General features: G+C 44.9%; 1 protein-coding gene across 1 annotated transcript; it reads left to right on the forward strand.

The window, feature by feature from the left end:
* The first annotated feature begins 7,872 nt into the window (after nucleotides 1-7,872).
* On the forward strand, nucleotides 7,873-14,721 carry TNFRSF18 (TNF receptor superfamily member 18). The gene is made up of 6 exons (XM_069874543.1): nucleotides 7,873-8,047; nucleotides 10,402-10,536; nucleotides 11,025-11,112; nucleotides 11,580-11,668; nucleotides 12,749-12,889; nucleotides 13,338-14,721. Exons 1-6 carry the CDS (start codon nucleotides 7,873-7,875, stop codon nucleotides 13,487-13,489), a joined length of 780 nt encoding a protein of 259 aa, XP_069730644.1. The 3' UTR covers nucleotides 13,490-14,721.
* The last annotated feature ends 4,494 nt before the right edge of the window (nucleotides 14,722-19,215 follow it).

Here is a 19,215-nt window from a genome sequence, read left to right on the forward strand (position 1 = left end):
CGCGTGTTGGTAGATTGCCAGTTTAAATAAACTAGTATAGATATTTTGCTCTAAATAAAGGCACAACTGTGTTTTTTTAATTGCCACGTTCAGTCTTGTCACTCTTCTGTGAAAAACTCGCTTGGATTTTTTGTTCCGATCCTCAGAAATGGCAGAAAGTAGATAAAAATAGGTAAGATAATCATGAACAAATTGGCGCTGCCTTCTGCCCACGCTTGTCTTCCTACGTGCCAGAAATGAAACTTTCCCTTCTCAGAGGTCTGGGTCTGTGTTGCAGAGTAAGTTCCTGTTTTTCAGTCACTCAGATTTCCCCTTTTTCAGACACTTGAGAGGCTGAGTTGTGCAGCTTCATCTGAGGTGATAAAGGTAGGACTGGACAGGAAATTTTTTCCAGTGTAGTGCAGAAAGCTGAGGTGTCGAGTTTTCCTTTACTGCACAACCCAGTGCTAACTCTGGTTTTGGCGTGAACAATATCGGCAGTTGGAGGACCTGGTAAACCTGTATGATTTGTAAATTAGATGCATCTTGGTTGCACAGAGCTGTGACTTAGGAAGTCACTTGAGCACACACAAAACTGTCTGCATGAATATTGCTACTAAAATTTGGCTTCTTGATTTGTTTTAAGAACCCTCTGTAAAACTAATAATTCCAGTGTTTTGTATTTCTGGATGAGCATAGTGCCATTTTTCCTTAATAATTTAACTTTACCACTGCACTAGCTGTGGACTCCTTGGCCAGCCCCTTACGCTGTTCGTAATGAGCCGCAGTCTGAGATTACGTCAGGTTACTACCAAGAAATAGGAAGAAAACCATCCAATAAAGCCAACCCTGCTTGTCTTTGGCATTTCTATCTACAATATTTCTCTCTCTCTTACCTGAAAGTCTATCGCACGTGGCTGCCGCGGGTTTCACCAAAGCTATTTGTTTAAATTGGAGATTTGTTTTGCTTTCAGTTTTAGAACAAAAACAGATGGCATTTGGGAGCCACATGGGAAAAAGAATATATGAAAGGGCTGGGCTTTGCAGCTCTTGAATGCTCCTTTCAGAATTTGCAGCCCCTTCAGACTGCAGATTTGGCTGTTAACATTTATTTAATGTTTCGGTAGTTATTGCAATTTAAAAAAAAAAAAGCCTCAAACGCAGATTTATACGTTTGTGCTTTTTATGTTCATTTCCTCCTTTGTCTTTTTTGAGGGGAGGAGTGTTCCCCTATGAATATATGAAAGTTTCTGCTACTGTGGCTTCCTCAGATCCTTTATCTCCTGTATTTTCACATTCTCCTGTAACTTAGAAGAGCATCAAAGTGACTCAAGTTTGCCATGAGAGACTGCTGAACGTGTCACATCCGCTGACAGACGTCGTGCCAGGTGCTAAAATGGAAAGGAAGCAGACAGCTTGGTAACATCGGGGACTGCGGGGTTTTGCCTCTGTCTGGTTTGGTTTCCTTCTATGAAATGTCACCTACTTTCTTGCCTTTCTCTGCTCCCTTGGGATCGTCTGCAAGCCGTCGCCACTTCTGGCAGGCAGGCTGTGCAAACAACCTGGAGAGGTGATGGTGAGACTCCTTCCCTCGGCTGGTCCCTGGTGCTGCTCGAAGGAGCCTTCCAGGAGCCTTTGCAATGCCTGGGTTCATAGAATCATAGAATCACCAGGTTGGAAGAGACTCACCAGATCATCGAGTCCAACCATTCCTATCAAACACTAAACCATGTCCCTCAGCGCCTCGTCCACCCGTGCCTTAAACCCCTCCAGGGAAGGGGACTCAACCCCCTCCCTGGGCAGCCTCGGACAGGGACCAATGACCCCTTCCGTGAAAAATTTTTTCCTAATGTTCAGCCTAAAGTTCTCAAGGGTTGTTGCGGAGTGAGAATCTAACTTGCCTTGGGAACCCCCGGGTAGCACTACATGAGTCACTCGTGTTCTGCCACCTTGTTTGCTTCCTGTGAGCCTCACTTGGCACAGGTTTATGGGGCAGTTGTTCTCCCCATGTGCCGAAAGAGGGCAGGCGTTGGGCGGGCACTGCCAATGTCCCAAACCTCTTCTCCCCTCCCTCATTTTTGGACAGCATGAGAGGAGATCTCATTGTGGTCTGGAGTTTCCTCTCTAGGCACTGGTCTAGGAGCAGGCACTGGTCTCCTCTCCCTGGTGACCGATGGTAGGACCCAAGGGATTGGCAGGAAGATTTGCCAGGGGAGGGTTGTGTTGGGTGTTGGAAAAAGGTTCTTCCCCCAGAGGGTGGGGGAGCACTGGAACAGCTCCCCAGGGAAGGAATCACGGAGCCAAACCTGATAATATTCCAGAAGTGTTTGGACAATGCCCTCAGACACATGATATGAATGTTGGGGTGTCCTGTGCAGGGACAGGAGTTGGACTCGATGATCCCTGTGGGTCCCTTCCAGCTCTGGGCGTTCTATGTTTCTCATATGCTGACCTGAAAAGCTGATGTCCCTGTGTCCCCGTGGGTACCAGCCTCGCTGCGTGCTTGTTGCGGTGCTGCCCTGTTCCTCTGTGCTCTCTGTGGCCCATCATGACTGCTCTTCCACCACAGCTTCCTTGATGTGGCAAGTCACCTCACCTTGTGTGATTAACATCTCTTACAGCTGTCACAGCATCATGGGGGGCTCTTTAAGTTAAGACCAATTAATAGCTGTTTCCCAAGAGCAGGGGCAAGCTCTGTACAATAGAATATCAATCCTGTAGGTAAAAATGGAGCTTTTTACATCACAATGGGTTAGAAACCAGTCATGAGGTGGAGCTTAGAAGGCAATCTATACATCGATCTAACAAAGATCATTACCCATTCAGAAATTACACAGATATCAAGCAAACAACCTCTTGTAGGAGAACTCCGCAGCTTCTCTGGTAACCCGTTATGTGTAATCAGCAAAATCTTAATGTCAGGAAACCAGATGCTGTCCCTGGTAACGATATCTCATCAGCGATATTGAGTCCAAGAGTGTCAGTAAAGCCACTGGCCTTGCGAGAACCAATTATGTGCTTGAGAAGTGGTTACCCTTTTCTGGTTTTCTTTGTTTTATTCTTTGCAAAAGGTCAGTAATTTGGACAGCTCAGCAAGCTGGTGGCCCCAGTGGCCCCAAGCAAAAAGGAAACTCTAAAATGAGGCTCCTGGCGATGTGTGTGACGTTCAGCTCATGGCTAGATGGTGGGCAGCAGTAGAATTTGCAGCCAGTTCTCTAAATACTCTTAGGAATCATAGAATCATAGAATAACCAGGTTGGAAGAGACCCACCGGATCATCAAGTCCAACCATTCCTATCAAACACTAAACCATGTCCCTCAGCACCTCGTCCACCCGTGCCAAATGTGTGCCCTGAAGACAGAGATGCAAGTTGCCACACCAGTGCCCTCAGTGGGTGGAAGAATCCACTGGTTCTTCCTTCAGATCTCATCCTTGAGCGCTTCTTCTGGTGTTACGTGTGCAGGTCGTAGTAAAAGAGGAGGGAGAAGGGATTAGGAAATCTGTGATGTCTTTTCTTCTGTTCCATCACTGTGTGCATTTATGTTTCAGCCTTAGTCTGCCCTGAGCCTATGCACGAGTATGGGCAGGTGTGGCTGGAAGAGCCCTTTCTTTCGGGAAGGTGAGGTAGGAAGTGAGCCTTTGGGGTCTTCTGCCCCACATGTTTCTGTGTCTCCCTTCTTTGCTGAAGGAAAGCAAAGCAATCCATCTTCCCCAAGTTTGGTGTAAGGAGGCCACACGCTCAGAACTGAGGTTCATTTCTTAAAAGTTTAAGACCTCTTCATCCAAGACTGAGGAACTGGAGTTTGGCATGAAGGAGAGGCTTCGCTTTGAACTCCAGCACAAGCCGTTGCAGAATTTCTCTTCAAAGGGACAATAGTGGCAGCATTTGGATGCTCCTTTTTACTGGCAGCTGGGAACACTGAGCACTGAGGCATTTCTGAACATCTTGGCTCCTTGCTTCTTCTCTTTGCCTGTTCAAGACTGTGCTGTGTCTCCCTTTTTCTTGCAAAGGAGAAGGGGCTGCACGATATACGTGCTTGAGCAGCCCTGGAGCCCGCATTGCCTTTTAGCCCTTGGGATTATGATTTTGAACACAGGAGACATGGATTGAAAGAAACTCTGCAGCTAGAGAACCGTGGCTTGTGTGTGAAGACAGAGACCGTACGGATTCCTGGTTTCTGAACAGTCTTGGTCAAATATTGCCTGCTTAATCCTACAGCTGCTGCTGTCTAAAGCTGCCAAACAGCCAGGAGATGAGAATTACTGCTTATTGATGAGGGGAAAGGACATTTATTCTATCGATAGGTGCAGAGAGTGCTGGCAACCCCACTGCATCAGGCAGGGTCGACGCACGTCACATACAGGACTGAGCAAGAAAGGGGTTGACAGGCGAAATGTCACTACCTCACATCAGAGGCAGGTAAGGTTAACTTTAGAAAACCCCCAAAGATTTTAAAGCCAGATAGTCAGGTTGTCTCTGAAAGGTCATTGCTGACTCTAAAGATTTAGACTTGGCGTGTGCAGCTGTTGTCTGTGATCTGACTGTAAATGTTCCATCACCTGGCAGCATCTGTGTGCGGCTGTGATGCTTGAACAAGAACAAAAATATGTAGAGACTAATTCAGAACAAAACTGCATTTAAAACAGATTGAGGGAAATAAATTATTAGTTCCTATTCTGATAAACACCAGGTATCAGATATCGCATATGTTGTCTACCCGCAACCTTTAGGCTTGGGGTTCCCTTCTGTACCACCTGCCAGTAGTCTTGGAGGTCCCTTTCTCTGTCATTTTGGAGGTCTTTTCTCTATTGCTGTGTTTATGATGCTAAGTAGAAGTCTGATCGATGTTCACGTGTGGTATTTAGGCAGTGCTAGCTGTTGATGTCCACCTGTGAGCTTCAGGGGAATGGCTGATTCCTCCCTCTGGAATCACTACGCTGTCCTTGTCCTTTCTGCTAGAGATGGACTAGCCCTTTGCTGCTGCTCTACTTCTAAAGATGAAGAAATCAAGCACCAGGACACTAAGTGTGGTGCCTAACTTACAGAGTTTGTCTTCTACAACTGAAGTCTTTCGTTAATCATCAAATTACCCATCCCAGCTGGTGCTGGAAGTAACATTTCCTACTGTTGTTAACTCAGCAGCATTAACTATCAGTGGCTGCTGTGCTGGATATTCCAGGGCATGGCCTTGGTGTAGCTTCCAGAAGGTGAGGCTAAAGGACCCTCAGCTCCTCAGGACCCAATTTTGGTATCAGAGTAACTGTTGGGGTCCTAACAGGGTCTGTCTCCTCCCCACCAGTATTGGCACTGGGTCTCCACCTAGGGTACAAGTACTCACGACAAAGCCGTAGGGTGTTTCTGGGGAACCTGAGCTGCGCCCCTGGGCGAATCTCTCAGCAGCACAGTCAATCCCATCAATTCCTATTCCCAAATTAACATTTCTCCCTGTGCACCTCAGGAATAAATGTTTTGTTGGGGATACTCCCAAGACCGTTTGTGATAGGAATGGTTGGACTGGATGATCCGGTGGGTCTTTTCCAACCTGGTTATTCTATGATTCTATGTCCACCACGTCTATCGGTGTTGCCAGCTGCTATAAGAGGGTTTGCAGCCCTTTTATGTTTCTAGGGAGCCTACACGCTATCTTTTAATGAAACTGGAAGAACCTGACCTCAAATGCAGGTGCTGGGAGGATGAAGAAGAATTGATTTGGAGAAATCTGGCTTTACTTCATGGGCCTTTTGTTCCAGCTTTCTTCATGCAGGTGAGGCTAAATACATCTTTAAAGACTGAGTTAGGAGTGTGAGGATCAGTGCTGCGTGGGAAGAGGGGGGGATATTCTCTGTGGCAGAAGCACAAATTAGGAGGCTTTTAGTTTCTGAAATGGAACAGTTGGCCTTCCAGGCGCATTATGTGTGAAAAACTGATGGAAGAGACCTGTGTATTTTCTCAATTTGCAGCTAGTTTGGATGCGATCTTTTGATAGAAAGATTTCACCTGGCACATTTAAGAGTACTGGCAGCTTTGCAACATATGGTTTAGTATTTGGTAGGAATGGTTGGACTCGATGATCCGGTGGGTCTTTTCCAACCTGGTGATTCTATGATATGTTTTTAAAACTAGAAGGGTCTATTGCACAGCAAACCTATCAGATTGTTGCCAACCCAGGACAGGAACACAGAGAGATCCCGGAATAAATCAAAAGCTAAGTGAAAAGTGTGCTTAACGACCTGCTTTTGAGATCCATAGTTGAACCTTCAGGAAGAAAGCGTAGTACGCGGTGAAGGAAGAGTGATGGTGTCTGTGAGAAAAGTTTGTTCAGGCTTCATTGGCTGTGGGTTAAACGAAGGAATTAACAGGGTAAATGTCAATGCTGTAGGCATGGCATTTTCTCTCTTTGCAGGTCTGACTTTCCCTTGCCTTGACCTATTTGTCATCATGTGCAGTGTGGAAAAGAACCTGTTAAAACACCAGAATTCATCTGTTCTGCTGAGAAGGAGGTTGGAATTCAAATACTATCTTTGTTGTGCACACAAAAAAAAGGAACCACAAGCTACAGGGATGGAATCAAACCCTGGGGCACAGTGGAAATAGAAGGGGAGGGGGGAAGCAGGCAAACTGCCTACACATGAAGCAGAGATAGAAGTCTGCATGTGCAATTGTATAAGCCAAGACATTTTGGGATGGAAACCCAGGAGTAGGCGATGCTTACAGGCAGCATGTCTGTGCCTATGTACAATTTTGCTGAGCAGCTGTCTTTTATTCCCTAAATTCCAGAGTTGGGGGTCGGAGGAGCTGTGTGAGTGTTTGATAGGAAGGGTTGGACTCAATGATCCGGTGGGTCTCTTCCAACCTGGTTATTCTATGATTCTATGATTCTAAAGAGCCCATTGCAACCATTTCCAGTTTTGGCACCAGGGCTGAACTTGCAGCCTGTGAGGGAGACAGTATTCTTTCTCTTGGTTTCATGATATCTGCATGGAGTTACATCAGCTCTGGAAAGTCATAGTATCATATCAGAATAGTTGGTGTTGGAAGGGACCGCAAAGCCCATCCAGTTCCATCCCCTGCCATGGGCAGGGACACCTCCCACTGGATCAGGGGCTCCAAGCCCCATCCAGCCTGGCCTTGAACCCCTCCAGGGATGGGGCAGCCACAGCTTCTCTGGGCAACCTGGGCCAGGGCCTCCCCGCCCTCACAGGAAAACATTTCTTCGTAAGATCTCATCCCAATCCCCCTTCTTTTAGTTTAAAACCATTCCTCCTCATCCTGTCCCTGCACTCTCTGATGAAGAGCCCCTCCCCAGCTTTCCTGGAGCTCCTTTCAGTACTGGAAGCTGCTCTAAGGTCTCTCTGAAGCCATCTCTTCTCCAGGCTGAACAACCCCAATTCTCCCAGCCTGTCCTCATACAGGACATGCTCCAATAATAATGCAAAAAATAATGCAAGATCCAGATCCAGAACGAAGGAAGTTGAAAGCAGTTAACAGAATCAGAAAATCAGTGGATGGACTGACCTACTATACATTGCAATCTGACAGTTAAATCCTTGAGGGTTTCTGAATTCATTTAGAACTAAATCAGGATGAAATAGTCTGAGAGTGTGGAATTTTAAGCATAATTTACTTTGCATTAGTTTTCGCATCAACTTGCAAGATCCTTTGAAAATCAAATCATGTGATGCTACATCTTGCTTATGATGTGCTGCTCCAATGGAGTCATCGGTGCATTGTGGTTTAACCCTGCTTTTTTAAGACTTCAGTGACGTAAAATCAAATATTCTCCCCACCCCTGAAGAAGCAGGAAGAGTGCAGCCACAAAAAGCCCAGTGCTTTCCCACACTCTTGATACAAACCCACCCTAGAGTGTTTTTGGGTTGACACAGCTCAAGACATGACTGACCAGACGGGTGAAGTCGGACGCCTCAGGATTCGCGCTTGCTTGCTGCTCGTGGTGTTCCTGTGGCAATGGGCACAGCAGGCGCTGGCGATACCGTGTGAGCGTGGGGAGCTGCGAATCATCGGCAAAGGCAAAGAGAAGTGCTGCCCCAAATGCTTCTCAAGTGCTGGTAAGGGAATGAGGTGTCTGTCCTCTTTCTGTTTGTCACGGTTGTTTTATGTCAGTCAGGGGAATCAGGTGTGGGTGACAGGGATTTGTGTGTAAACGTATCCTGGATAACTGTATATGCAAAGTGAAATGGCAAGGGCTTCCTTCCTGTCCCTTAAATTCATCACGTGCCTTAGCTATAAACTTCAGCGTGAGCTCATATTTCAGATTTGTTATACGCTTAGACTTGATATTCTGTAGTGGGAAAGGGAACACTAAGTTTCTGTGGGCTGGTCTCGAGCTGGTTCGGAGCCCTTGCTCTTCAAACGTGGCTTCAGAGTCTGCCTGTGCCATTCAGCCTTCAGAGGGAACACAGGGAGTGATGCTCTCTGCAATTTGTGATCCTAAAGGGTAGGAAGCATCCCACTTCTATCCCGCCATCCCACTTCCATCCCCTCATCCCTCATCATTTAGTGTTTGATAGGAATGGTTGGACTCGATGATCCGGTGGGTCTCTTCCAACCTGGTTATTCTATGATTCTATGATCCCACTGACCTGTGCTTCTCCCAAAATTAAATGCACAGAGTCTCAGGTGATCACTACTTTCAACAGCTTGTCCCAACCTCTGTCCTCTCCTGATCTTAGGATGGTGGTGAGATGGTAATTGATTATTACTTGCCTCTATCTTTAAGTCAAATTAAGACCCTAGAGGTGGAACACTGACGTTTCTTTGCCCTGGTGAACCTTGAACAGGTGATTTTACTGCATGGTCCCAGGAAAAATCATGCTACTCTTCCTAATTTAGTGCTGTCCACAACAGTAGCCAGAGCTGATGCAGCTTGTCTGCATGATCTTTGGCAAGGAATGCCCTTTCCTTCTCTGTTTGTTCTGAAACAGGGTTGCTGGAAGCCTGATCTAACTAGTACAGGACTGCAGTTGTCCTGCAGGTTAGCAACAGTGCTGGAAGAGATGTTACATCTTTCATTGGTGCCTAGATAGGAGTCAGCCTCCCAGCTACTACTGGCTTGAATATATCTGCCTCAACCAACAGCAAGGACACTGAATTCCCTGTGGAAAGAATGGGTGAACACCTGGGATTTGTGGGAATGAGCAATAAATAGGTGAAGAGCTCTAGAGTCCTCAGAAGGATAGAGACCCCAGGGTTTTATCCTTCCTGCTGAAATAAAGCCATTCAGCATGAGGTAGGAGAGTTACTCCTTGGTGGGAATCAGCTCCAGAATCACCTACTAGTAATACAGAAGAAAAGCACCTCCAAGCTATTTTTTTTCCACTGCCAGAATTCATTAAGGTTTGCAGCCCAGTAAGAGGAGAGTGGTGGGCAGAGGAAGATGTGGGCAGTTCCCTGGAGGCCCTGTACATTCCATCACTAATCTCAGCAAGTAATCTTTTTTTTTATCTTTGCTGCTCGCTGTGGGTTTTTTAAGCAAGCCACTGAACTAGGCAGCATTTCCCTCTATTTTTTTTTTTATTCAAGGTTATACAGCTTGCTGGTTGAATAGCGCTTTCCCTCTAACTCACCTCCAGCTGCCTGAAGGACTGCTTGATGCTGTTCACTGATAGGATCAGTATATACGACCAATCCCTTGCCTTCATGAAAGCTAGGAGCTTCTCAGAATTAGGGATGATATTTTTGGAGGGCGAGCAAAGTTAATAAGAGATCTATTCTAGAAGGACAGAGGGTAGGAAGGGTGCTGGGTTTATAGCTTGGATATAGAGCCATTTCTGCCAAGGCAGTGTAGGAAGCAGCCGCTGTTGTTAGGGAAGGTGTGAGTTTAGTGACTTTCATTGGAACTTTGATAGGAATGGTTGCACTCGATGATCCGGTGGGTCTCTTCCAACCTGGTGATTCTATGATTCTATGATTCTATGAAAAAGGAACTCTAGCTTCACTGGCCAAGGATCTTTGGGGCATCTCTCCTCTGATGTGGCTGAGCCTAATTGATAAGAGCTCTGGCAGCATCCTAAGAGCTGTCTGGATGGCTGGTTAAAGTGTAGTGTTTTTCTGGGGTACTAGTAGCGCTCTCCTTACTCCACGGGATCGAAATCTTCACCATGTAGTAAAGTAAACCTGCCTTACTCCTGTCTGCCACGATCTATGTTGATGCTCCAGAGAAGAGTTCAGTGGTAAGTCACGTGGTGCTCAGAGAACCACGGTGTAAATGTCTCAGTGGAGCTTAACTTGAGTACTCCAGATTTTATCCACCGTGCACGCGAGTGACGTCCTTCTGCTAACCAGTTTTTCCACCACAGCACAATGAGGAACTATTTCACCCGCGGCAGCCAGTAAGACCAATGATTAAGTTAATTTCTGGCCTCTATGGCAAAGACAAGTCTAACTTATTTCTTCTTGACAGGAGACAACAGCCCATGTGAGAGCATCAAGGATAAAGACTGCAAATGCCGTCAGGGCTACAGCTGCAGCAGTAGCTCGTGTCACTCCTGCAGCAAACTGCCTGAATGCGGAGAGGGCGAAGAGCTGGTTATGCTTGGTAACTAAAGCAACACAAATTACACTAAATAGCAAAGTTCAGTATAAATGGTTGGCTGAGCAGCAGACTGTTCCCTTCACTTACTATAACCTTCTCTCAGGAAGGCTCATGATGCAGAGAGAAATGGCATTTATACTGTGGTCTTTGTGACCCTATTTTATAATTCTTCTCTTCCTAAATTTGAGACGTTCAGGCTCCGATTTGCAGTATTGCTGGTCTTCCAAGGTGCTAGAACTGCCAATAGAAGACTGTTTCACACAGTCTTATCTCTTAACTTTATCAGACTATTCCGTACCCCTTCTGTAAGGGATCCACCTATACATTTCCCCAAATGCCACAGTGGCAAGAACTGCTTAGATTCTTCTCCACAGGGGTGATTCATGATGCAGAGAGAGTGTCGAGGGAGTGCATTCTACTCTAGTCTGTTGTATCCCCATCTTTCAGTAAAGGCACTGATGGCTAATAATTCATGTTCTCTTTTCTTGTAGGCGATTTCGACTTCACGTTCAAATGTAAACCATGCAAAATAGGAACCTATTCCAATGTTAAGAATGGCTGGTGCCGTAACTGGACTGAGTATGTATTCATTGATACATTAAACATATCTTCCTAAGATCTCACCTCAATCTTCCCTCTTTCAGCTTAAATGATTAAATTATGAGGTTTTTTTAACATTTAGCAATATGTGATATTTCTCTCTCCTTTGTTTTCATAAACTGTCAGTCTCAAAGCAGAACTTAAGACAAACTGCTGCGTATCCTGCCTGCTTCCAAGTCCAGCTCAAACTGATGCAAAATTAGTCCAAACATGGACATCACTTAAAACAGAGAGACTTAAAAAATTGTGCATATAAACAATTGTGATGTGGTCTTATCTTGCTGGGGAACAGCCCTAATTTTACCTGCACTCCTATAAAAAGCAAAAGATGGAGGCAAGTTGTGGAAAGAGTGGAGAAAAAGAAGAAAGAGAGGCAAGAAAAATGCTGGAGAGGAATGAAGGGAAATGTGGGGACATTCTAAATGTGACTCTCTTTCTTCCTTTAGTTGTGAAAGTTCTGGGTTTCAAACAATCAAGCAAGGCAACAGGACACACAACACAATGTGTGGTTTCTCTACTAAAGATCTGGAGCAAGGTACTTTCTCAAAATTATTTGTTTCTTTGAGCCTGTAACTTCTCTGCACTTCTTCAGCTGGTGGCTTGTGGCTTAGCTATTATCTGGAACTTGTTATTGTGAAAATAGGCTTTGGAAATTTTGTGTTTCTTGCAGTATTAATATTGGTAGAATTGTTGACCTGGGCAGTGGTTCCATTATTAAAGCAGTGTCAGTAATACAGGCAGGGAAAAGCTCAACAATTATCCTTAAATAGAGCAAACTTATTTGGCAAATTGTCAGAGATTTCTAGTGAACAGCTCTTGCTGTTTTCATAGATTCATGGAAAGGTTTGGGTGGGAAGGGACCTGAAAATCTATACAGTTCCACTCCCCTGTCATGGGCAGGGACCCCTCCCACTGGATCAGGTTGCTCAGAGCTGGATTTGCTTAAGAAGGCAGTAGTTTAATCATCCAGTTCCTTTGCAAGTCTTGGTTGAGTCCATGACATCCAGAAATGAAATCTCGCATCTTACCATGGATCAAATTAAACAGGAATAAGTGGTCCAGGCTTTGCAGGTACTAAGCATCTTGAAGACAGCAAGCTGCACTGCTTCTGTGTTTTCCCCAGCCCTTGTCCCCACCATGAATTGGTGGCTTTCAGGTCTGGGTCCTCCATTCAGAGAAACTGGTAGTTCTGCTGAGACAGATTGCAAAAAGGGGCTACTGTTTACCTCCATGAGGCTGAGACAAGTGTAAAATTTTGGCTTGCTCTAGTGCTATTTGGGGAAAGATTAAAGCCAGATCTGCTCAATAAGCAAACCACAAAGCAGACTAGAAAGAAATGCTGATAGCTGCAAGAGAGAACGTCATTGAACAATGAAGAGATGAGGGATGTGGGGGTTTTGTGTGAATGCCTCTTACCACAGACCCACCTATTGCACTCTTGACTTAGAGGATCTCAGTTTCATTGCTAATACCTGCACTGTTTTTATTCCCTGGAAGATTATTTTCCACCAAAAGAGGAAATGAATCTATAAATTTCCCTGAGAGAACTGCCTTTCTTTTAACAGTAGTCTGGGCATGTGATTTCTTAATCCCTGTTAAATATATCTAATTGCAGCTGATATTACACATGACTCTCTCTACACCACCATCCTGGCCATCCTTACTGCAGTGGCTGTGTTTGTTCTCATCTTGCTGACCTTCTTCTTGCATTTCTGCATATGGTCACTGAAGAAAGAAAAGTACCACGCAGCTAACGGTAAGTACGCCCTTTGTGGAACTTTTCAGTGGAGACCAACGTGTCCAGAGTCAGAATGGTATAAATTAAGTTGAATAAGTACAGTAAACATGGATTTACTGTGTGATTTTTGAACGGGTTATCTGTCGTAGAATGGGTTGGGTTGGAAGGGACCTCAAAGCCCATCCAGTTCCACCTTCCTACCATGGGCAGGGACATCTCCCACTGGATTAGGTTGCTCAAAGTCTCAAACAGCCTTGTCTGGAGCACCTCCAGGGATGGGGCATCTATGATTTCTCTGGGCAACCTGGGCCAGGGCCTCCCCACCCTCATTTACTTCCACTGAGATGCAGAGCATCACCTGCATCTTTGCCTCAGAGGGAGGCTGCGTGGGAAAGGTAATGGGCAGATAACAAACATGTATGAAGACCTCTTGTATCTGCAGTGCTTTTGCTTATTCTCACTGCAGATCTGGAACATAACTTCCGTAGGCTGCCGGAGGCTCCACAACTGTCGCACCACAGAGAGGAGACTTACAGCTGCCAGTTTCCAGAAGAAGAACACGGAGACAAAACACCAGAAGAAAAGATGTGCTATTTCTACCCTCAGAGTCCACAGTGAAAGCAGATGAATTGCAATGTGTTGTGAGGACTGGGAGCTGAGCTCAGACTTTTTAAAAAAGAAAAAAATAGGGAGAGGCTGGGTGCGTAAAGCATCGTTCCATACACAGCGATAAGGAAGGGGCTTGGGGGGAGTTTCACTTTGTCTCTTCTCAACACAACCTCGCGTTTACAATCAAGAGAAACTGCGCAGTCAGACAGACACTCAGTTCAGCTGCACTGCAAGTTTCTTGGGTCGTTGCGGTTTCTTTTTTTTTTTGATAGGAATGGTTGGACTCAATGATCCAGTGGGTCTCATCCAACCTGGTTATTCCATGATTCTATGATTCTTTTTCATTGATGCTCTCTTCAAATCTGTTTGGGACCAGGTACCCTTCCTGTTGTTATTCCCCTTTGCATCTTCTGTGCACGTCTCTGTGATGCTCCTACAGAGGAATACGTGCGTAGAAGGCTGGTGTCCCCCCTTCAGTCCCTTCACTGCTACAGGAAATACAGCAGTACCTGCAGTGCACTCTCACAGCTTTCCCAGGACATCCATATCCCCAGGATTTGTCCTGATGCTCATATTGAGGGAATAAGGCATCATATCTAGCAACCTCATCTACTACTCTTTCCTAAGCAGACAGTGCTTTTCCCTCCTGTCACGCTCCCTCTGTGTTATGCCGCAAAGGGTCATTAATCAATTAAGGGGCTCAAATCAAAGGTCCTCTTAATAAGTTCAATACCCTCCAGTCCTCACAGAAGGTGATGGTCAGGCTGGTGTCAGTGCATAGAAGTGCTGATGGGAGGCTGCCACGGCCACATCATTTGTTCTTGCAGATGTTTTCCTTATGCAAGTTCTGTGATCACTCTCTTCTCACCTAGTTTAGAGAGTAGGGGGAAAGAAACAATGGAAAATAGATAAAGGCCCAGAATTTGTTCTTGAGGGTTTTTTTCCCCCTCACTCCAGAAGAAGAATCATAGACTGGTTTGGGTTGGAGGGGACCTTAAAGTCCATCTGGTTCCAACCCTGCTGCCATAAGCAGGGACACCTCTCACTGGATCAGGTTGCTCCAAGCCCCATCCAACCTGGCCTTGAAGACCCAGAGTGTCTCCTGGTTCATACCAGCATAGCTCTGCTGCCTTCCTCATCAGCTGAAAGATGTTCTCTTTATGGAAATATCTACCATGGAAGATTATTTTTTTTTATATTGAATTAATGTTCCTCCAGTTTCATAGAGCCATGAAATTTCACGTCGAGAATTAATGGTTTTGTCTGACTTTAGAAGGGCAGGGTTTCAGCTGGAGTTGGTTGCTTTCTGTGAATTGACACTCCTTTCAAATAGCATCTCATCTGTGCCTTCAACGAGTTAAAAGTCGTGTGTCTTTTGTATAGAATTACCTTTGTGTTATGTGACTGCAATCATAGTTTCAAAGCTCTGGATGCCTTATGGTTTGGCCTTTTGGTGAAAGCTGCTTGAAACAGACTCTTTTATGACCGAATCAGCTCTGGGCAAAAATGAGTTTTGCCTCAGCCTTCAAATGAGAGGCTATAAATATCTCAGAGCAGAGCCTGGACTTCAGCTTCCTCATGATTTCTTCCAGATAACGTAAGCAGTTAGGGCTTATTTCCTAACAGAATAATGAAATTTCTGTTAATCACCTTACTGAATACTCAGAGGAGATTACTGAGTGACGTGCTGGTTTAAGTAGGGCTCTCTGAAATTGCAATAGCTGAAGTTATTGCCTCCACAGATGGGTGTTACAAAAGCACTTGAACAGAAGATCCTAAGAAGTGGGGCAGGTCATTACCTTGGTAAAACAGAGGCATCGCTTCTGTGCCCTGAGGCAGGGTTGGTGGGATTGGATAAGAATCTATCTGTTTTGCTCTCCTTGAGGTGACTCCATAACCTCTCTAGGCAACCTAGTCCAGTGACTGCCTTAAAGTTAGTGACAGATATTTTGTTAGTTAATATTATCCATTATGGTTATGAGGAAGAATTGACTCTTGGGCATCTCTTTCAGCGTCTGTAAACTATTGCTGGTTTCTCCAGGCTCTTGCCCTACTTCACAGCCTGTGGTTTCCAGACCTCTCAGCTTCTCTAAGCTCTTTCCAGTTGGTGTTTTTTGAAGCCTTCTCTGGAAGAGGTCTTGGCAAGCTTGAATAGAGCTGAAGTATTAATTTTACAGTTCATGGACATGGTTGTATAGCTGAACATTTCTTCAGAGATTGTGTCAAGAGGAGTTATTCTGTATTTTGTGTTTTTTGCTGTTTTTTTTTCTGTGCATTATAGAATCTTGTAACTGTGTGAAATAGTTGTAAGAGAAAATGAAGCGCAGAGGGTTGTCCTTATTCTTGAGAATGTATTCCCCCACAGTCCTAGTTTTAATCTTCTAGCTTCTTTTTTATTGTGTTCAGTGCACCTGACATCCTTATACCTCAGCTTCCCCTTGGTGAAGAACAGAAGCAGTGATACTTCTTAATCCTAGTAGGATGTTGTAAGACATTCAATGTATTTTTGCCTTCTTTTGATCCTCTTGCTGTTAACTCTTGTGCTACTGATAATTTTTCCCATTCCCAATGAGAAATTCACTGAAAAAGAGTGAGTTTTCCTCCACTGCTTTGGGAAACGTGCGGATTCTTCATTGAGTTGAAGTGGAGATTCAGCCAAGGGAAGGTGAAAGTATTGGATTGGATTAAATAGGATGACTTAAAAAAAGGTGTAAGACTCTCTGCATTGTTAGCAGTTTTACTGTGGAGTTCGACACTTTCAGAAACCCAAATGCTGACTAGTAAAGACACTGAGGACCATTAAGGTTGGAAAAGACTATGATCATCAGGCCCAACACCACCGTGCCATGTCCCAGTGTACCACATCTACACATTTTTTAATACCTCTAGGGATGGTGACTCCACCACTTCCCTGGGCAGCCTCTTCCAAAGCTTTACCCACTCTTCTGGTAAAGAATTTTTTTCCAATATCCAACCTAAACCTCCACCGGCACAACTTGAGGCCATTTTCATCTCATCCTATCACTTCTTACTGCTCCTTCTATGTTGGCCATGGTTATTCTTGGCTCTGTATTGACTCTTCTTGTATTTTTAACATTTCCCACAAGATTCTGATGGTGACCTTTTGTAAAGGAAAAATAAACTTGAAAATTGAATGAAGTGCCTATGTGATATAATTAAGCAAACTGGAAACATAGGATTTTATTCTTTAGGTTGTCCCAGTGTTTTTGAGGGCACTTAGTTTTACTTTCCCAGTTCACCACCCCCTTCTCTTACAGAATTACAGCTACTTCACCAATGGACCCTCACTCAGATTCTTCTGTAATTGAATTTTAGGTTGATGCCCTTGTGCTTTATTCGCTTTTTTAAGCAAGTGGCTTAACATTTCCAGGCTGCTGGCTGCACCACCTTTGCAGCTCCCCACAACCAAAGCAGCAGGAAACTGTGGCTGATATTTTTTTTCCATTCCTGACAATGACAGAGAAGCAGCAACCTTTCCAGCAAGAAAAAAAAACCAAACTCAACAGAGCTCACTCTTTGAGGAACGAAAGATGTGAAGCTCTAGTGGAAGTCTGTGCTTCTGGCAACGTGCGGCGAGTCTTAGCGAGGCGCACAAGAATTTCTGGGCTTGTGGGTGTTGAGCAGCCAGCACTGCTGCCAGTTAATATTGAAACACGATGAGCAGAGCCATATTATTCATTGGAAACTTGCACCGTGGCCTTTTGGGTTTCTGTATGCCTGCCCTGAAGAGGAGTCCTGCTTCCTACTGCCCCAACCACCTGGTTTTATGCCTGCTTATTGATGGGAAAAGCAACCAATTTCCTGACTTCTTAAAGCTCCAGTTCAGAGGGAAAAACCCAAAGTGTGAATCATTTAAGCCCGGGAGAATTTCAGTGAAAGAGGTTTTCTTTGCATCAAAGGAAATGAAAGCTATTGGCTTAGAACTGAGAGCTTGTGAGAAAACACTGTATTTAAGTTTCCACTCAGAAAGAGCAATGGATTTATTTGATCAGCCTGCAATTACTGCAACGTTGGAATTGGATCATGGTTGAATTTTCAGCTCAAATCCCAGAGTTTATGGGCTTTTCCAGGTTCTGATTTGACCTTCCAAGTTGATTTGATTCTATGATTCTGTTCTATGTCATCACTTCGCTGTGCCTGAGGCTCCCGTGCCTGCCCCCGGAGAAGGCGGAGGTGGTTGCACAGGGGGAACAGAAATTGGCCTTTAGGAGGGAAACCCCTGGTTCCTCCAAGTTCTGGGATCTTCCCATGATCTAGCCTTGCAGTTAGAACTAAATTTAACAACTCTTCTCTGACTAATGTATATTACTTTCCCGATGCTAGATCTAGTGGCACCACTTAGCATTTTGTGCTTCTAATATGAATCATTATTCCCAAACTGTGATTTCTAAAATGAAAAAGACATGATGGCAAAATTTCAGGGCAGGGAAGTGTCACCTAGCAGAGGAGAGGAGTTAACTTTCCGTCTTTGTTTTCATGCACCTTCTCTAGAGGTTTAATTAAAAAAGATTCTTCTGGATCTACAGCTCTTACAGTTCTTCGGACACCTCCCACTGGATCAGGGGCTCCAAGCCCCATCCAACCTGGCCTTGAACCCCTCCAGGGATGGGACAACCCATGCTTTGGGCAACCTGGGCCAGGGCCTCCCCACCCTCACAGGAAAACATTTCTCCCTGAGATCTCATCTCAATTGCCCTTCTTTCAGCTTCAAACCTGTCCTCCCTCACCCTATCCCTGATCAAGAGCCCCTCCGCAGCTTTCCTGAAGCCCCTTTTGGTACTGGAAGCTGCTCTAAGGTCTCTCTGGAGCCTTCTCTTCTCCAGGCTGAACAGTCCCAACTCTCTCAGAGTGTCTCTGTATGGGAGGTGCTCCAGCACCATCATCTTCATGGTGTCCTCTGTATTTGCTCCACAGATCCATATCCTTCCTGAAACATTGTCAAGACAAATTATTGAACTTTATTTAAAACAATGTTTGGTGCTTAGATGTGCCGTGATACTCCGAATCAGCTGAAGACCTTGCCCCCTGGTGTTAGGAAATGCAGGGGCGCAGTGAGAAGGTAAGGTGCTACCCATTTCCAGTGCCATTCACTTACAGAGAGAGCTAACAATTGTCGGTGTTTGGGTTCCTGGTGAGCTCTGGGGATTTCTTCATCTTTTAGCTGCAAAAAGAGAGAAAGAGTAGCAAGAGAAGAGAAATGCCCGAGGTGTAGAAACAGCCTTCATCATACTGGAGGTTTTGCTCAAACAGAAGGCACCTAGGGATAAGTGCAGGAGATGTTTTGTTAGGCTACCACATCTGCGCATGCTCCCTGTAAATTATTCATCTTCTGAAAGTGAAGATGCTCATATACTTTCACAGGACTCCCTATCCTTAATTTTTATGGTCGCCTTTCCCAAGGAAAGGGAAATGAAGCTGTTGTGTGATCACACACCTGCTTTTCCAAATAACTTTTCAACTTACTACCTAGTTTCAGCCCAGCCTGGTGGAGGTGTTCAGTTCTTAACAGCATCCGGAAAAGAGACTCATAATTAATTTATTATATTTGTGGACAGACCTTCGTTAGATATTCTTTTTCTTCTAGAATTATTGGTTTTTTTAAAATTTCTTTTTTGTTTTGCAGTATATGCGACTGTCTTGATTTCTTGATTTATATATGGCTGCACAAAGGAAAAACTGGAATAGAAAAGAGGCGACGCAAAGCTTGTTTGGGT

This window comes from Phaenicophaeus curvirostris, chromosome 22, assembly GCF_032191515.1.
Source record: "Phaenicophaeus curvirostris isolate KB17595 chromosome 22, BPBGC_Pcur_1.0, whole genome shotgun sequence".
Lineage (NCBI taxonomy): Eukaryota > Metazoa > Chordata > Aves > Cuculiformes > Cuculidae > Phaenicophaeus > Phaenicophaeus curvirostris.

Excerpts from the sequence above, each read along its gene's own strand:
- TNFRSF18 (XM_069874543.1), top strand. The coding sequence starts at position 7,873 with ATGACTGACCAGACGGGTGAAGTCGGACGCCTCAGGATTCGCGCTTGC. Across the intron at positions 11,113-11,579 it reads TGGTGCCGTAACTGGACTGA|TTGTGAAAGTTCTGGGTTTC; the intron begins GTATGTATTCAT and ends TTCTTCCTTTAG. Across the intron at positions 11,669-12,748 it reads TACTAAAGATCTGGAGCAAG|CTGATATTACACATGACTCT; the intron begins GTACTTTCTCAA and ends ATCTAATTGCAG.